The sequence below is a fragment of the Dendropsophus ebraccatus genome, chromosome 10 (assembly GCF_027789765.1).
Source record: "Dendropsophus ebraccatus isolate aDenEbr1 chromosome 10, aDenEbr1.pat, whole genome shotgun sequence".
Taxonomy (NCBI): domain Eukaryota; kingdom Metazoa; phylum Chordata; class Amphibia; order Anura; family Hylidae; genus Dendropsophus; species Dendropsophus ebraccatus.
Window position 1 is genome coordinate 33265412 of NC_091463.1, and position 17366 is coordinate 33282777.

At 46.1% G+C, this 17366-nt stretch overlaps 2 protein-coding genes across 3 annotated transcripts in view; one reads left to right on the forward strand and one right to left on the reverse strand.

Moving 5' to 3' along the window:
* The window catches only part of LOC138802628 (TSC22 domain family protein 3-like), a 43836-nt gene extending 41428 nt beyond the window's left edge, over nucleotides 1–2408 (forward strand). For both annotated transcript variants that reach the window (XM_069986140.1, XM_069986141.1), the window contains exons 2-3: nucleotides 278–329; nucleotides 1112–2408. In XM_069986140.1, the coding sequence (XP_069842241.1) occupies nucleotides 278–329; nucleotides 1112–1357 (298 nt within the window). In that variant the 3' untranslated portion in view covers nucleotides 1358–2408. The remainder of the gene's footprint in view (nucleotides 1–277; nucleotides 330–1111) is intronic.
* RPS4X (ribosomal protein S4 X-linked) overlaps nucleotides 1–17366 on the reverse strand; it is a 490857-nt gene that overhangs the window by 190209 nt on the left and 283282 nt on the right. The window lies entirely within an intron of this gene.

Consider the following 17366-nt stretch of genomic DNA (forward strand, 5'->3'; position numbering starts at 1 on the left):
GCAGTGACGGCTGGTCGGTTACAGCAGGATTATCCTGGTTTGGACTGGAATAGCTGAGTTTCCGCCTCCTTGTTTGTCAGTCTTGCAAGAGACTATTGCTTTGTCTGTGCTGTCAGTTTAACCCCTGGGGGTACATACACACGCTGCATAGTCTCATGCTTTAGTATCGTTATTACATAAGAGGTGAACCATAGGATACTGTATAGTAAATATAATACCATATGTGCATATATATATATTCATTGACACTAATATACACGTCTTTTTCTATTTACAGCGCTTCAGGTGCAAGTGTTGTTGCGATCGATAACAAGATTGAGCAAGCCATGGTGCGTATTGCATTTATATATAAAGCATTTACATAAGCATTTTATTATGCACTGTGCTCTTATTGATTATTTTATTATGATAAGTAAAGGTCCCCATATAGATTCCACATGATGGTCGTGAATAGTTAGTGCAAAAGCATTTGCACCTCAGTTGCATCAGTCTAGCGTGAAGGTGTTGGGGGATGGTAAATGGCATCTCCACGTTCCATGTGAATATGTATTGCTGCTTGTTGCTGAGCAGATTTCTCAGGTTGCTGAGGTTGTGGGATCTTATTGGACAGAGTAGGACTGCAGTGTAAGCTGCAGACTGTGGCAGGCTGGGGATATGGGAATCCCATTCTCAGGAAGGAAACTGCAGACGTTCCAACAATAGAGCCTTCTCCTCTCTCAGTCCAACATGGCTGGCGTACTGCTTGAGGTGCTGCAACCTGCTTAGGGTTATTACACTACAATTACCTAATAAATAAAAAATAATGTGTTTTGTTCTCAAAGAGGAGAGGAGAATAAGCCTCTGCCAGACACCTTGGGTAAATGCTTATTTCCCATGAGAACAAAGGACACCCCCATAAGGATTAGTTGGCCTTCTCTTTTATTATTTTGCAGGTCTTTGTGACAGTGAAAGGGTTAATTACGCAGCATGCTATGCTACGTTCAGACCTGCCCATAGTGAGCAGCAGTTATGTTTCCTTCTATACCCTTCTATACTCTAAAGTGCTAATATGTGTGAATTCATAGCATTGGGCATCTCCATTAAAGTTTTTTTTTTTTGCTTTGTCCTGCAGGATTTGGTAAAGAACCATCTCATGTACGCAGTACGGGAAGAGGTGGAAGTGCTCAAGGAGCAGATCAAAGAACTTGTGGAGAAAAATTCTCAGCTTGAAAAGGAGAATTGTCTACTAAAGAATCTGGCCAGCCCAGAGCAGATGAAAAAGTTTCAATCTAGGCTACCTTCAGATGAGACAAGGGAGATCTCAAGCCTAGATTTTCTACATGCAACCCAACCCCGCTCAGCCGGATCTGCAGTTTAAGTGGCTCTGTCTTTGGAGTGGACAGAGCCACTGAACTTTACCTAATCGTCTCCTCGATAATGAGAAAAAAATGTAATTTTTTTCCCCCCCTCTTTAAAGTGTCACCTTGGCCTGGAGGGTCGTTGACTAGCCTATACTGGCACCATGAGATGTACCAGGGCTAGAACAGGCTTCCTCACATGTCTTTTCTTCAAAAGAAGAGTGAGAGAAGCCATTCGTGGACTCTTTAAGAAGAGTGCCAGTAAGACAGAGCTTGTCCGCTTTGGAACCTGCCTTTCTTGGTGTCAGGCTTATAACGCAAAGCCGAGATAATAGCAGAAGCTGCTGAAGACGTCCACAGACCGCTTCTGAGAGTTCTCTAACCATGGAGTACAAAGTTGGTCAGAGGGACCATCTCTGTTTCGATTTGTCCATAAACTGCTTCGAGATGGAAAACAGAGATTGGTGACCTCCAGAATGTAGAGACTGGCGTAGGATAATTTGCTCCATACGGTTGGAGAATAAAGCCGAGCTTGAGATGCACCTAAACACTTTGAAATGGATATCTGATGTTAGATGGCACATACTAGCCCCTAGTGGAGGTTTCTGTGATCTCTACATGTAACAGGGCTATAAGCATGGGTTTACACAGATAGTGTTCAATGTTGGCTAAGCGGTTGCTATAAAGTCTCCTTGAAGGCTTGGATAATGCTACATGTAACATGGACACTGTTAATCTTTGTTTCATTCTATCTTTTTTTGTTTCTTTTTATACATGTCTAGTATAGATTGTATTTCTCTTACTTTCTTCTTCATTTCCATTTGTCTTCATGCTAAAGCACATTGGCTGACAAAGAGCCTCCTGTAAAGTTCACACGACACTTTAAAAACTGGGAAAAGTAAGACGACGGACTTTTTTTTAATACTGCAATATTAATGACTTCAGGACTAAATTTTCAGACAATAACCTTATATGGCTCAATGGATTCTGTACTTTTTTGCTGTTTGATGTTATTGTAAAAGACTTGTAAATAACCTCAATGGATCCTGCAATAAAACCTTTTGATATATACCTACGAGAAGGTTTCATTCTTACAGATATTAATCTTGTTTTATTGCAATTTTATTTCTCTATTTGAGATAATAGTCAGTTTCATCTGTAGGATCTAGCAAGACAAAGGGGGGGGGGACACATTAGATTACAACTTCAGTGGGACCAGGTGATCATCTAATCTGCATTGCAGCCCCCTTAAATGCTGACATTGGGGATAAGCGGCAAGCAGGCAAGTAACGGGTGTAATACAGGTGCCTCACCTGAGCGTGCATATTGAGGCTTGGGAGAGATAGGTGTCACTGACTGAGTGTTCCCTAGAGATTAGCACGACTCAAGTATGTTTGAGTCCAATTGTTTGGCATTTGAATACCAGTAGCCAAATGCTGAACGGTCACACTCGACCATGCCCTAGAGCCTGTCATCTCTAGTGTTCACCTGAAGTCTATCTTATGTGTATGGCCAGCTGTAGAAAGTCCTTGAATAGAATACATTTCCTAATCTTGGTTCATTCTAAAGTGTTACGCGGCACATTCATCTTGCCTCGATAGCCAAAACAAGGCCTAACTTTAATACATTATAGTGTCCAACATCAGGTTAAGGCCTCATGTGTACTCGGCATGTGTGTATTACTAAATGTAGGTGGTGTGTATGGACCAAGCGAAATGCAGTAACCCGACATTTGGGATCTATGTTATACAGAATTCCATTGTTTAGATACAGTTACATCAGCCACAAACAATGGTCTATAATAAATATCATAGTGACATCTATAGGACGGAAAGCATGCAGCTCTGACTAATGGAGATGAGCTTCATTGGCCAGGACATTGTTGGCTCAGACGTCAGTACTACGACTGTCAGCGAGTCCATGCAGGTGACCATGATATTAATGATTCTCTATAACATGGGGCATCTTTACTTTTTTGGGCAGCCTTGTGCAGGGTCTTTGCCATATGGATCCAGCTGGTGCTTCTGGAGGAACATAAGGCTTTGTTAGGGATAAAACATACTACTAGACTAGAATACCCTTATACACAGGGATTATGCCAGCTCTAATGGGATATCTAGCCCTACACACACTCATATATATCATTCATTAGATACGTCTATTTAGGAACCCATAATGCTTGTACCATTCATTCTCTTTCATAGTCTGTTACTTTTCTTTATACCCTAATAGTAAAAAAAAAACAAAAAAAACCCTACAACAGTGAAAATGAACATAAAACGGTCCCAAGCACCTGCAGCCCATAGATGAGTGTGTGTTCCCCTCCCAGTGTTGTGTAGTGGTGCGGGATCACTATGGCAGACACTCTCTGTGGTTCACACTGACCACACTGACGTCAGCACAGAATATGGGTGGTGCAACCGAGGAAAATAGTGAAACTTTACACAGTAACTCCTCCGCCCATCAGCGCTCAGATTGTGTCCTATAATCTGTCTGTTTGTTTCCTGGTTACCAGGGCAATGGGAGATCACACCCACAGTAAAACGAACAAACAAGCCCTAAAGTGAAGCAGAGGACGGGAGCGTGTGACTTGTGCAGGACGCAGGGACTTGTCTGCAGACATCACTGTCACGCTAGTAATACATGGGATAATAGGGAATGCGTGGAAAATGTTACTTTCCTGCCCACAATGTACAATGGTGTCTAGAGTCAGCGATCAGACACAAGCTGATCATTGTATACATGACATTAGGATGGGTATATAGTAAATAAACGTATACTACAGAGAATGCATTCAGTGATTCCTATCCCCTTCACAAGCAACAGAGACGCGGGACAATATGCTCATGAAGTAGTTTACCCTGATTTCACACACTTTTTATTTTTTAGCATTTTAGACATCCAGCACCTTTGGCCACAATGGCCGTGTCTTGGTAGTAATAAAAGAGAATGTGGTCTTGTTGTGTCCCATATGGATTACTGGCAGCCGCCCGTTCATAGAATTTTAAGAACCATTCAAATGAATGCAGCCATTCACGCGATCTGTGCCGCGACCTCCACCATGATCCGCACTACAAAAAAATAGGACATGTCCTAGTGCGGATTGCGGCACGGATCCCCCAATGTGCAGCCCCCCTCCACCTGGCAGCAGAGATCACAGGAGGGCAGAAGACAACTACTCACTTACTCCCCTCATGCTGGTGAACATGTGAGCCGGTCGGTACAGGGGGAGTAGGGGAGTATTAGGGGATCCATGGCGCGATGCTCCTCCCGTCATTGCGGCACAGATCGCGTGAATGAGGCCTGAGGCCTCATCCACACATCAGTTTTTCTTCTGGGAATTTAGAAATCAGGATCAGTGACATCTTGGAGGAACCAACCACCTTGCATCAGTGATGCACCTGCTTTGCATCTGTTTTTGCAGATCCACAAAAATGGATGGAAGGGTAATAAATGGCCGCTGAGAGGAGTCTGGGTGGCCAAGCAATGCATTAGTAAATATGGACAGCACGTGGATGGTGCATTCATATGTTGTTTGTTTAAAAGTGGACCCATCAACTTCTATGGGAGCCTCCAAAAACGAACCATATAAATGCAGGTCCTACTTTTTTGTAGAACGTATCGGCAGCCACACATTTTCATTTTCATTTTCAAAACGGATGTGTGGACGATGAGTTTCTGTCTATAAATCAAGATCCCGATTTATAGACAGAAAAAAACTGATGCTTTCTTCCATAAACAGCGCCTCTCCTGTCCTCAGTATGTGTGTGGTATTGCAGCTTAGTGCAGTGTTGTAAAGGGGTTAGAAGTACACCAGAAAACCGACAGAAAAAACACGACAATATGTTTCTCTTATCCTGTGTATTTTACTCCAGTGACCGTAAATGACTATTGATATTTTACTATATACAGCCAGTCCAGAAGAGAACATGTCATACATCTAGTGCAGCCTGCACTGCAATTTTCTTGGCTAGGATAAGGGCCCTATTCCACAGTAACGATAATCGGCCGGATCGGCCCCATTTGGCCCGATTCGGCCAATTATCGCTCGGTGAAATAGAGAGAACGATCAGCCGATGATCGTGTCATCGGCTGATCGTTCATTTAGGGCCAGGCCTAAAATCGTTGTTCCCCCACCGTGCATCGCTACGGTTGAATAGCGGTGCGCGGCGGGCGACCGACGATTTGACAAGCAGCAGCAGCATACATTACCTGTCCAGGCTTCTCCTCCGCGCTGTCTTCATCCCCTGGTCCCGCGCTCTCTATCTTCAGAATGGCAGGTCAGCTGACGGAGCGCTCAGCCAATCACAGGCCGGGACCGCCGGCCATTCTGAAGATAGAGCGCGTGGGACCCGGGGATGAAGACAGCGCGGAGAAGCCTGGACAGGTAATGTATGATGCTGCAAGGGCTGCAAGGACATCGGTAACGCTCAACGATCATCGGGCCGTGGAATAGGCCCAATAAACGAGCGGCGGTTTACATCGTTGATCGGGCCCTCCTCAGATACACAAGATGAAATCACAGAAGTTATTCTGTCCAAAATCTATAGGAAAATACACACCAACTTGTGTTGTTTGTGGATTTGATTGAATGGCAGCAGAGAATAAAAGGAATGCGGCACTCACCCGTCTGCTCAGTATGAATCTTCCTTTATTCAAGGTCCAGGGATACAGGTGAAAAGGGAGGGAGGACAAGTGCGTTACCTTGCACTTGCACATGCGCCTGTGTATTTGATTGTAGATTTTGACTTCCACATTGAACTCAAAGGGGAAAATCTGCACAAAGGCCCGATTTCCTAATCGAATATTTTAACATTTTCTGTGAATTTAAACCAGGAGTGTTGGTGTATGTTGTTTCACATTGTTCCCCACAGATTTATGTCAATGCCTTCATTATGCACCATCTTCATAAACTGAGCAAAAAAACTCATATAGAAGCCATGTCCATGAGGTTGTCATGACTAGGGGTACGGCAGATTTCGGTGGTGTCTATAACCATCTCCCCCTTTCTTACCCCTCCCCTGCTTACCTAAATTAAGGACACGACACCTGCTTGACATTGGAAAATAACGGTCACAGCAGCCTCTTTATTAAACATTACATAACGTCAAAATATAACATTCATCTTTTATTAATAACTCTCAACAAACATAACCAGCATATAATCAGGAAAGTCATGGACGGCCCAGCAGCAGTATGAAATAGGTCCCCAGTCGCACTGCGCCGACCTGGTGCTGGCAAATATGCCCAATACTGCTTCCCCTGGTTCTTAGGGAACCTGGCATCACTCTGCCTAAGCAGTAAGCACCCCCAACCATGCTACTAACCTCCTTGCAATATAAAAAAGAGGGGTTGCCACCTTTTTTTATTTAACCTCCAACACCTCCTCACACAGTGCCATCCATGACCACCCCTCCGCCAGGAGGATTTGCACAACTATCCACCGACCAAACACGGTTAAAAAAGGGTGGGTGGGCGCTTTCAGGTCCGGGCACAAGGAGCAAGTGAGTGAGCCCCCCCTTACCTATATATCTCCCACACTTTAAACCTTCCCTAATATCTCCTGACTAGAGATGATCAAACAGGGCCGAGGTTCAGGTTCGTACGAACCTGAACCATCGGCATTTGACTACTGCTGCCTTTCCGTTCCGTGGAGTAGGTGGCGACAGTCTGAGTACCGCCTGGAAAATCTAGACTGTATCCCTGTTTTCCAGGCGGTACTCGTGCTGTCGCCACCTTCCCCACGGAACAGGAAGGCAGCAGGAGTCAAATGCCGATGGTTCGGGTTCGTACGAACCTGAACCTCGGCCCTGTTCGATCATCTCTACTCCTGACGCCCAATTGGCCCAACCTGGTATCCCCCCATCTCCTGATACTAATCACATGCCAGTCACATGCATCTAGCAACTAGCCCACAGCCCAAACAATACCTTTGCACGCATAACCCCCTACTGCCCACGCCTTTATGTACAAGCTGCCGCTATGCTACGCCCGCTTTGGCCCTCCCTGGAAGTATGTCATATTTATAAAGTGGAATATACATTTGCTAAGCCATCACTAAAAAGTATATATGGTAGATAACAGGTGATAAAAAGTTCATTCTGTGTGATTCATTGGATCTGTATCTCTGAGTAAAACAGTTGTCCCCACGTTCACTGAGGTGATGCCATGGAGGTCGGTCTCCGGTGCCCTTATTTTATTGATCTGCACTATACGTTTTATGTTATGATGGGGTTGTCATACAGACTGTTGAGGTTGGATGAGTCAGTACACTGGTGATCATTTCCACACGTATAGGCCTTCCTCTCCTGGGTTTATTTATAGTTAGTCTCCATGGTTACAGGACGTGGTGATTCCCTCTAATCTTTTCCATATTTGCTGCGCCTGCAGTACTATGAGATGGCTATAAATAAGGCAGCAGCTATGTTTGTTTGGCTTCAGCGGCTATTTTAGTTGTTCAGTCTTGAAACAGATTTCTCTATGGGTTTTTATACAGATGCAACTATGTAAGGGAAGAAAGCCATTTCTTGTATAATTCTTTGTGATGGAAGCTTCAGCCACTGTTATAGACTGATACACTGTGCATATTGAAAGAAATAGACATTAACTTGGATGGGTATTTGTTGTAGACGCGCTATAAAGTTCACCATTTGCAGTGCAAGAGAAACAGCATGTACAACATGCGGATTATGTGGTGGATTTGTTTATGAATGTGAACATGGGCGATGTCCAAAATGGACATTTAAAAAAGGGTTAGGCTATGCCCCCTTGTAAGAGAGGCATGGTTTGGGAGCACAGATATCTGCCACTGAAGTGGTTAAACTGTGTCTGGTAAGCCCTGGGTGTGTCTCTGGTAACCAAGGGGTTAACCCAGACACAGGTAAAGCAGGATTGATAGCCTGGTTGTCTGTGTTGGCCATAGCTAACATAGACTGATTGTTAAAATACGTACTGGGACCTGCTTTTTCTGGAGTGAGTGAGGTTGGCAGTGGGACGCTCACTCCACCGGGGCTTCGGTCCTGGGCTTCCATAGCCCACAGCTGGGGGTCATTAGGGCCTTAAAAAGAAGCTCACTGCAGTGCTGAGTGTGGCCATATCTGGAGAACTGTCTGCTGGAATACTGAAGGTATTGGATGGGCCACACCATACTCTGTTATTTGTACCCGTGGGCTGGATAGCTGGTCCCACATATAGTCAGGGATTGGTTATGTACTAGTAAGTGCAGCCGAGCAGGGTTTGTTTGTGTTTAAGCCTTTGTTAAGGTTTGCTTTGTGTTTTGACGCTAAGTGTGAAATAAAAACACTTAAATTGGACGTTATCCTGTCTGTGTCCCTGCTTACTGCACTGCTACCTAGGATCGACCAGAGCTATTCCCCACATATGGTGGCTCGGTGCGGGCATGGTGCAGTGAAGCATAGTGGCTTCAGCCAGAGACATCAACCCCGGCCCAGATGGTGGAGAAGGTTGTCTTGGACCGCTTTCTGAGGGCCTTGCCGGGGGAGATACAGCAGTGGGTGGGGCATGGGGACCCAACTGATGCTAATGCTCTGGTGGGGATGGTGGAGAGGTACTGGGCTACCCAAGCTCTGACAAAGAAGGCCTCTCAGTCCCCGGCCAACCCTAAGCCCCGAAGGCCCATGGTATCTGCCAGTTCCCGGGCCAGATCAAATCCCTATGTTCGGGAGATACCCCAGGGGAGGAGGGGGGGGGAGGCTCCCATCTGTTGGTCCTGCCAGGAGCCTGGCCATATTGCAGCCAATTGCCCCCACGTAACTGAGCCTTTGGACTGCAGCTCTGCACGGAGGGTGTCCCTTTATGCAGCCCCGGTTTATACGGCTGCCATTCCAGGCTCTGTCGATGAGTGCCACCTATGCCAGGTGACGGTAGCAGGGTGCCAGGTCCTGGCCCTGCTGGACTCTGGAAGTTGGGTGACACTAATTAATGGGTCCCATATCGACCCTGGGTCTGTAACAGGCCACACAGTAGGGGTCCTGTGTATTCATGGAGATGTAAAGGTCTATCCCACCGTGACTGTTGCCATCCAGACCTCCTGTGGAGAGAGACAACATGAGGTAGGGGTTGTCATGAACTTGCCCCATGACCTTATTTTGGGACGGGACTTCCCCTTGTTCTGGACTCTGTGGCGGAGAAATCAAAGGTCGGGGAGCCCACCGCCTAGAGTACCCCCCAAACAGAAAGGACAAGACCTAGACCCTGAGCCCAATGACCCAGACTCTGGGGTACCTGCCGTAGGGGTGACCTGTGAAGAAAATAATGAATTCTGTATTTCCCCTAGAGGTAATGGCAGGTGAGTCTGAGGAGTCTGTGACCGGGCCACAGTTGTCGGATTTGGAGGTATCCCGTGACAACTTTGGCACCGCACAGCTCCAGGACCCCACACTGGTCCGGGCCAGGGAAAATGTTGTGGTAGTGAATGGGGTGCCACAGCACGCCAATGCTGATCAAATATTTCCCCACTTTATGGTTGACCAAGACCTACTATACCGAGTTGATAAGTTGCGGGGTGAGATCTGTGAGCAATTACTGGTTCCGCAGCCTTATCGCCAAACGGTTCTCATGTTGGCTCATAAACATGTGCTTGGTGGACACCTAGGGACCACAAAAACGCTGGATCGTATCTTGCAGCGATTCTATTGGCCAGGGGTATACCGTGAGGTTAAACGTTACTGTGAGTCGTGCCCCGAATGTCAATTGCATGCACCCATGGGACATTTTCGAAGTCCGCCGGTACCTCTACCCATCATCGAGGTCCCATTTGAAAGGATCGCCATGGACTTGATAGGTCCATTGGTTAGGTCTGCTCGGGGGCACCAGCATATACTGGTAGTAATGGACTATGCTACCCGTTATCCTGAGGCCATCTCACTGCGGCACACATCGGCAAAGCTGATAGCCAAGGAGCTATTTGCCATGTTTTGCCGAGTGGGACTACCCAAGGAAATCCTTACGGATCAGGGTACCCCTTTCATGTCCAAAATCACCAAGGAACTGTGTAAACTCTTCAACATAAAACAGCTACGCACATCTGTATACCATCCTCAGACAGACGGACTAGTTGAAAGGTTTAATAAAACCTTGAAGAGTATGCTGAAAAAGGTGGTGGACAAGGATGGGAGGGACTGGGATGTAATGTTACCCTATTTAATGTTTTCCATTCGGGAGGTACCACAGGCCTCTACTGGGTTTTCTCCCTTTGAGTTGATCTATGGCAGACATCCCAGAGGCCTGCTGGATATTGCAAAGGAGACTTGGGAGCAGGAACCCACCCCCCACAAAAGTATTATAGACCACATTGCTGGTATGCAGGACAGGATGGCGGCTATTATGCCCATTGTTAAGGAGCACATGGAGGCTGCTCAAAGGGCCCAAAGCTGGGTCTACAACAGGTCCGCCACAGTAAGGACCTTTAACCTGGGCGACCGGGTTTTGGTTCTAATTCCCACCGCGGAAAGCAAATTTTTTGCCAAGTGGCAAGGACCCTATGAGATAATCGAGAAGGTGGGGGAAGTTAACTACAGGGTACGTCAGCCTGGTAGGAGGAAGCCCGAGCAGGTGTACCATGTCAATTTGCTGAAAGCTTGGAAGGACAGGGAGAGTCTGCTTACAGAAAGGTCTCCAGCTAATCTCCCTTCTGTACTACCCCCTAAGGCTACAGTTAAGCCTACGGTGGCCGGTGCAGAGGTGACAATTTCGGAAACCCTCACAAAAGGACAACGCCAAGAGGCTAGGGAATTTGTAGCCAGGAATACAGACGTGTTTTCGGAATTACCTGGGCACACGTCTGTAATCAAGCATGACATTGTCACAGAGCCAGGGGTAACAATTCGTCTAAGACCATACCGAGTCCCTGAGGCACGTCGGCAGGCCATTGCAGAGGAGGTACGGAACATGCTACAGTTAGGCGTCATAGAAGAGTCCAAAAGTGAGTGGGCCAGTCCCATTGTTCTGATTCCCAAACCAGATGGGACTCTTCGTTTTTGTAACTATTTCAGAAAGTTAAACGAAGTTTCCAAATTTGACGCCTATCCCATGCCACGTGTAGACGAGCTTATTGAAAGACTGGGAAGCACTCGGTATTTCACTACGCTCGATCTCACCAAGGGATACTGGCAAGTACCCCTGACGGAGAGCGCTAAAGAAAAGACAGCCTTCATCACCCCTGAGGGTTTTTTCCACTATGTCGTGTTACCGTTCGGACTTCACGGGGCTCCCGCGACGTTCCAACGCCTAATGGACATAGTGCTGAAGCCTCACAGGAGATACGCATCAGCATATCTGGATGATATTATCATCTTCAGCTATGGCTGGGAGAGTCACTTGGCCAAAGTACAGGCCGTAGTGGACTCTCTAAGGGCAGCTGGCCTCACTGCAAACCCCAAGAAGTGTGCAGACAGATGCGTCAGAGGTAGGGCTGGGAGCTGTTCTGTCACAGGAGGTGAACAGAGAGGAGCATCCCGTTACCTACCTGAGCAGAAAACTCACACCAGCCGAGAAAAATTACAGCATCGTAGAAAGGGAATGTCTGGCGATAAAGTGGGCCTTAGAGGCACTAAGATATTACTTGTTGGGGCGACGGTTCCGTCTGATAACTGACCACTCACCCCTCACTTGGATAAGTAGGTCAAAAGAGAGAAATGCAAGAGTCACAAGGTGGTTCTTGTCTCTGCAAAATTTTAGTTTTTCAGTGGAGCATCGAGCCGGGAGACTGCAAGGCAACGCGGATGCCTTGTCCCGGACCCATTGTTTGATGTCAGGAGTTTGCCCCAGTGGGTCTAAACTGAGGGGGAGGGAATGTAAGAGAGGCATGGTTTGGGAGCACAGATATCTGCCACTGAAGTGGTTAAACTGTGTCTGGTAAGCCCTGGGTGTGTCTCTGGTAACCAAGGGGTTAACCCAGACACAGGTAAAGCAGGATTGATAGCCTGGTTGTCTGTGTTGGCCATAGCTAACATAGACTGATTGTTAAAATACGTACTGGGACCTGCTTTTTCTGGAGTGAGTGAGGTTGGCAGTGGGACGCTCACTCCACCGGGGCTTCGGTCCTGGGCTTCCATAGCCCACAGCTGGGGGTCATCAGGGCCTTAAAAAGAAGCTCACTGCAGTGCTGAGTGTGGCCATATCTGGAGAACTGTCTGCTGGAATACTGAAGGTATTGCATGGGCCACACCATACTTTGTTATTTGTACCCGTGGGCTGGATAGCTGGTCCCACGTATAGTCAGGGATTGGTTATGTACTAGTAAGTGCTCAGCCGAGCAGGGTTTGTTTGTGTTTAAGCCTTTGTTAAGGTTTGCTTTGTGTTTTGACGCTAAGTGTGAAATAAAAACACTTAAATTGGACGTTATCCTGTCTGTGCCCCTGCTTACTGCACTGCTACCTAGGATCGACCAGAGCTATTCCCCACATATGGTGGCTCGGAGCGGGCATGGTGCAGTGAAGCATACACTTGTTATATACAAAAAGGTTCACGGTAGAGGGACTTAATCACCCTTAATCACAGTATAGCTTACTAATTAGTTATAGCTATGGGTGTCACTCTACTTAATTAACAGAAAAACCCACCATAAAGATGAATACAAAAAACAGCCATGGGCATAGATTCTGAATCACTACAAAGTTTATTTATCACAATTATAATGATGACATGATAAAAAATAATATAAAAATATCACTAAAAAGTATTTAAAAACAACCGGGTACAATACATATAAAATAGACAACAACATGGGTTAAATGGGTGGTCAATGTAAAAAATATGTCCCAATGGTATGTCCTCCCTTAAAGTAAACCTGCTATCCCAGCAATTTTATGGCTCAAGACACACCGGAGGTCATCATAAACCGTATCAACACTCACCCATTACTCCTATGAGGGTCACAGCTGTCCCTACGTACGTTTCAACACAACCGGGCTTCTTCAGGGAACTGCCCCCTAAATCCCCCTCTCCCTTATATAAATACCGGGCCTCATTATGGATTAACCCTCGTCGGCGCGCCGGGCCTGAAGGACCGCGTCACTTCCGGGTCAGCAGCTCATCCCACGCACGCACGGCCGTGACATATAACGTCACGGACATGCGCACTAGGAGTATTGAGGCCACCCGGAAGTGACCGCAGCGTCAACAACCGGCCGGGCGCGCACACCCATCTGCGGTGGCTTCCCAATTTTAACTCAAAACTTACTGGAACAGCGGTGATCAAATCAACCGGGGTAATTGGACATATACTAATAATAAAGGCCATATTTATTCACATTCCCCTAACACACTCTACATAAATAATATCATAACATCAAATGTAAGTATACCAATTCATAGAATAAGTGATTTAATGATGAATACATTCATATCTATAAATATGTATAAAGTGACTGGTGCTAATTATAAGTGAATTATTACAAAATAATAAAAAATACTACACAAAAAATACTCTCAATTTATATATTATACACAAATGACTAGTGCCATAAAACATACAAATAGTGTTACTAGTGCTGCGCAAACAAACGCATCAAAACCGCAAGTACGAAAAACGCGTAAAGTGAATAAGTGTAAAAAATTGTTTTTTTAAAATTATGAAAAGTATATCAGTATAAATACTATTATTTCATATATATTATTTATTAATAGAAATTTTATATCCAATAATATCCCCTTAAGCAATTAACATAAGATATCGCAACGCTGTCCAATATTCTTAGCTTCTTGAGGTACCCGAAACCTAAATATAGATAGGAAAACTGTATGCTAGAGTTTAGAATAGAAAGAAATATAGTAAAAAAGAAGATGGAAGGGAAAAGTAGTATTTTTTTATTATTTTGTAATAATTCACTTATAATTAGCACCAGTCACTTTATACATATTTATAGATATGAATGTATTCATCATTAAATCACTTATTCTATGAATTGGTATACTTACATTTGATGTTATGATATTATTTATGTAGAGTGTGTTAGGGGAATGTGAATAAATATGGCCTTTATTATTAGTATATGTCCAATTACCCCGGTTGATTTGATCACCGCTGTTCCAGTAAGTTTTGAGTTAAAATTGGGAAGCCACCGCAGATGGGTTTGCGCGCCCGGCCGGTTGTTGACGCTGCGGTCACTTCCGGGTGGCCTCAATACTCCTAGTGCCCATGTCCGTGACGTTATACGTCGTGGCCGTGCGTGCGTGGGGTGAGCTGCTGACCCGGAAGTGACGCGGTCCTTACTTCCGGCCTGGCGCGTTGACGAGCCCGGAAGCGGGGTTAATCCATAATGAGGCCCGGTATGTATATAAGGGAGAGGGGGATTTAGGGGGACAGTTCCCTGAAGAAGCCCGGTTGTGGTGAAACGTACGTAGGGACAGCTGTGACTCTCATAGGAGTAATGGGTGAGTGTTGATACGGTTTATGATGACCTCCGGTGTGTCTTGAGCCATAAAATTGCTGGGATAGCAGGTTTACTTTAAGGGAGGACATACCATTGGGACATATTTTTTACATTGACCACCCATTTAACCCATGTTGTTGTCTATTTTATATGTATTGTACCTGGTTGTTTTTAAATACTTTTTAGTGATATTTTTATATTATTTTTTTATCATGTCATCATTATAATTGTGATAAATAAACTTTGTAGTGATTCAGAATCTATGCCCATGACTGTTTTTTGTATTCAGCATACACTTGTTGCATGTCTTGGCTTTCAACAGCGCTGAAGCAAAAAGCCACAACCATGGAGGAGCTGATTAAGCAGCTGGTTCAGTCCAACTTACAGCAGCAAGAAACTAACAGACTGCTAGCACAGCAGATGACAGCACTAGCGGCTGCACAACAAAAGCTGGGTGCAGCAATGCCGGAACATGACGCCAGGAGGGAAGTCCGGAAAGCCATGACAAAGATGACGTCCGAGGATGACGTAGAGGCATTCCTGATGGGCTTCGAAAGATTGGCCACCCGCGAAAGGCTGCCGCAGCAATACTGGGCTGAGGTGTTGGCACCTTTTCTCATCGCAGAGCCACAGCAGGCCTACTTTGACCTAAGCGAGCAGGAAGCCCGGGATTATGCCACAGTGAAAGCAGAGATCTTAGCCCGCTTAGGAGTTGATCTACACCTTCGGGCTCAAAGAGTCCATAGCTGGAGGTACCAAGAGGCATTGCCACCCAGGGCCCAGATGCACCACCTCATCCACCTGGTCCGCAAGTGGCTTCAGCCAGAGACATCAACCCCGGCCCAGATGGTGGAGAAGGTTGTCTTGGACCGCTTTCTGAGGGCCTTGCCGGGGGAGATACAGCAGTGGGTGGGGCATGGGGACCCAACTGATAATGCTCTGGTGGGGATGGTGGAGAGGTACTGACAAAGAAGGCCTCTCAGTCCCCGGCCAACCCTAAGCCCCGAAGGCCCATGGTATCTGCCAGTTCCCGGGCCAGATCAAATCCCTATGTTCGGGAGATACCCCAGGGGAGGAGGAGGGGGGAGGCTCCTATCTGTTGGTTCTGCCAGGAGCCTGGCCATATTGCAGCCAATTGCCCCCACGTAACTGAGTCTATGGACTGCAGCTCTGCACGGAGGGTGTCCCTTTATGCAGCCCCGGTTTATACGGCTGCCATTCCAGGCTCTGTCGATGAGTGCCACCTATGCCAGGTGACGGTAGCAGGGCGCCAGGTCCTGGCCCTGCTGGACTCGACCCTGGGTCTGTAACGGGCCTTTGTTAAGGTTTGCTCTGTGTTTTGACGCTAAGTGTGAAATAAAAACACTTAAATTGGACGTTATCCTGTCTGTGTCCCTGCTTACTGCACTGCTACCTAGGATCGACCAGAGCTATTCCCCACACCCCCCTTTTTTTTAAGGCTAGTACTAGGCTAGAATTAGGCACCCTCCCACACCCTCCTGGTTAAAGTTTTGCACCGAAAATCTTTCAGTAACCCCTTCTACTAGTGTTGAGCGGACTTGCTGAACTGTTTGGGTTCTGCAATGTTCTCCGAACAAGAACGCTCAGCACTTGACTTCCGGTGGCCACTTTTCCAGCCACCGACAGTCAAATGCTGAGTGTTCAGGTTCAGAGAACCCAGCAAGTGTGCTCAGCACTATTTTCTACACTTACAGAATAAGGGTACTGGCACACTACGGAATCGCGACGAAAAACCCGTTGGAGCTCGCAACCGCTTTCGGACTCATGCATTTCCCCTGTGCCATAGACTCCATTCTATACACAGGCGGATTCTGCCCTCCGTCCAAAGAATGAACAGGTCTATGACACAGGCGGAGACGTGCACGGCCGCCAGAGTCCGTGAGCGGGTGCGAGCTGCAGAATCCGTGACAGGTTTTCCATTGCGATTTCGTAGTGTGCACGCACCCCAAGGGATCATAGGCAGTGTTGATATCTGTATATCTGACTGCAGTGGGTCTGTATATATTGTTTGTCATGGTGCACTTAGTCTTTGTTGCATTTTTAAGGCATATAAATAAAAGTTGTATTCACCTGTTTGCTCTGTAAGCGACAGTCACTTATTACTACTAATGCTTACTACTCTGTGTCTGGCGGGACTGTGTCTATTTACAGGCTTATTTCATTAGGTTGGACAGCCACCAAATCCTCATCCGATGCGTCAGTTATCTGTACCCAGTGTTCTATCTCACCCTCCTGCGGGGCTATGTAGAGATACACACTGACAGAGCAAATACAACCCAACCCCTTGTCTTAGTTTTATTTCAGACATGCAAATTCCTGTAAGAACATGGAATTTTCCACATATGAAATGGTCTATAGCTGAGACAAGCAAGTATCGTTCTTATCTGGTGAAAGCTGTTACCTAACAGGTTAATAAGTAATAGAGTGCTGTTAGTTGACCTATATGTACATTTTTTCTTAAACTGAATTAATTTGCTTTAAAACATACAGAAGACAATAAAAAGAGACAGATAGAAAATAAGGAAAGGATAGAGTATAGATAGACCCTATACTGCGGTTACATTATATAATACTTTAATCGAGGTGATGGAAAAAGAGCAGCTACCTAGGACCG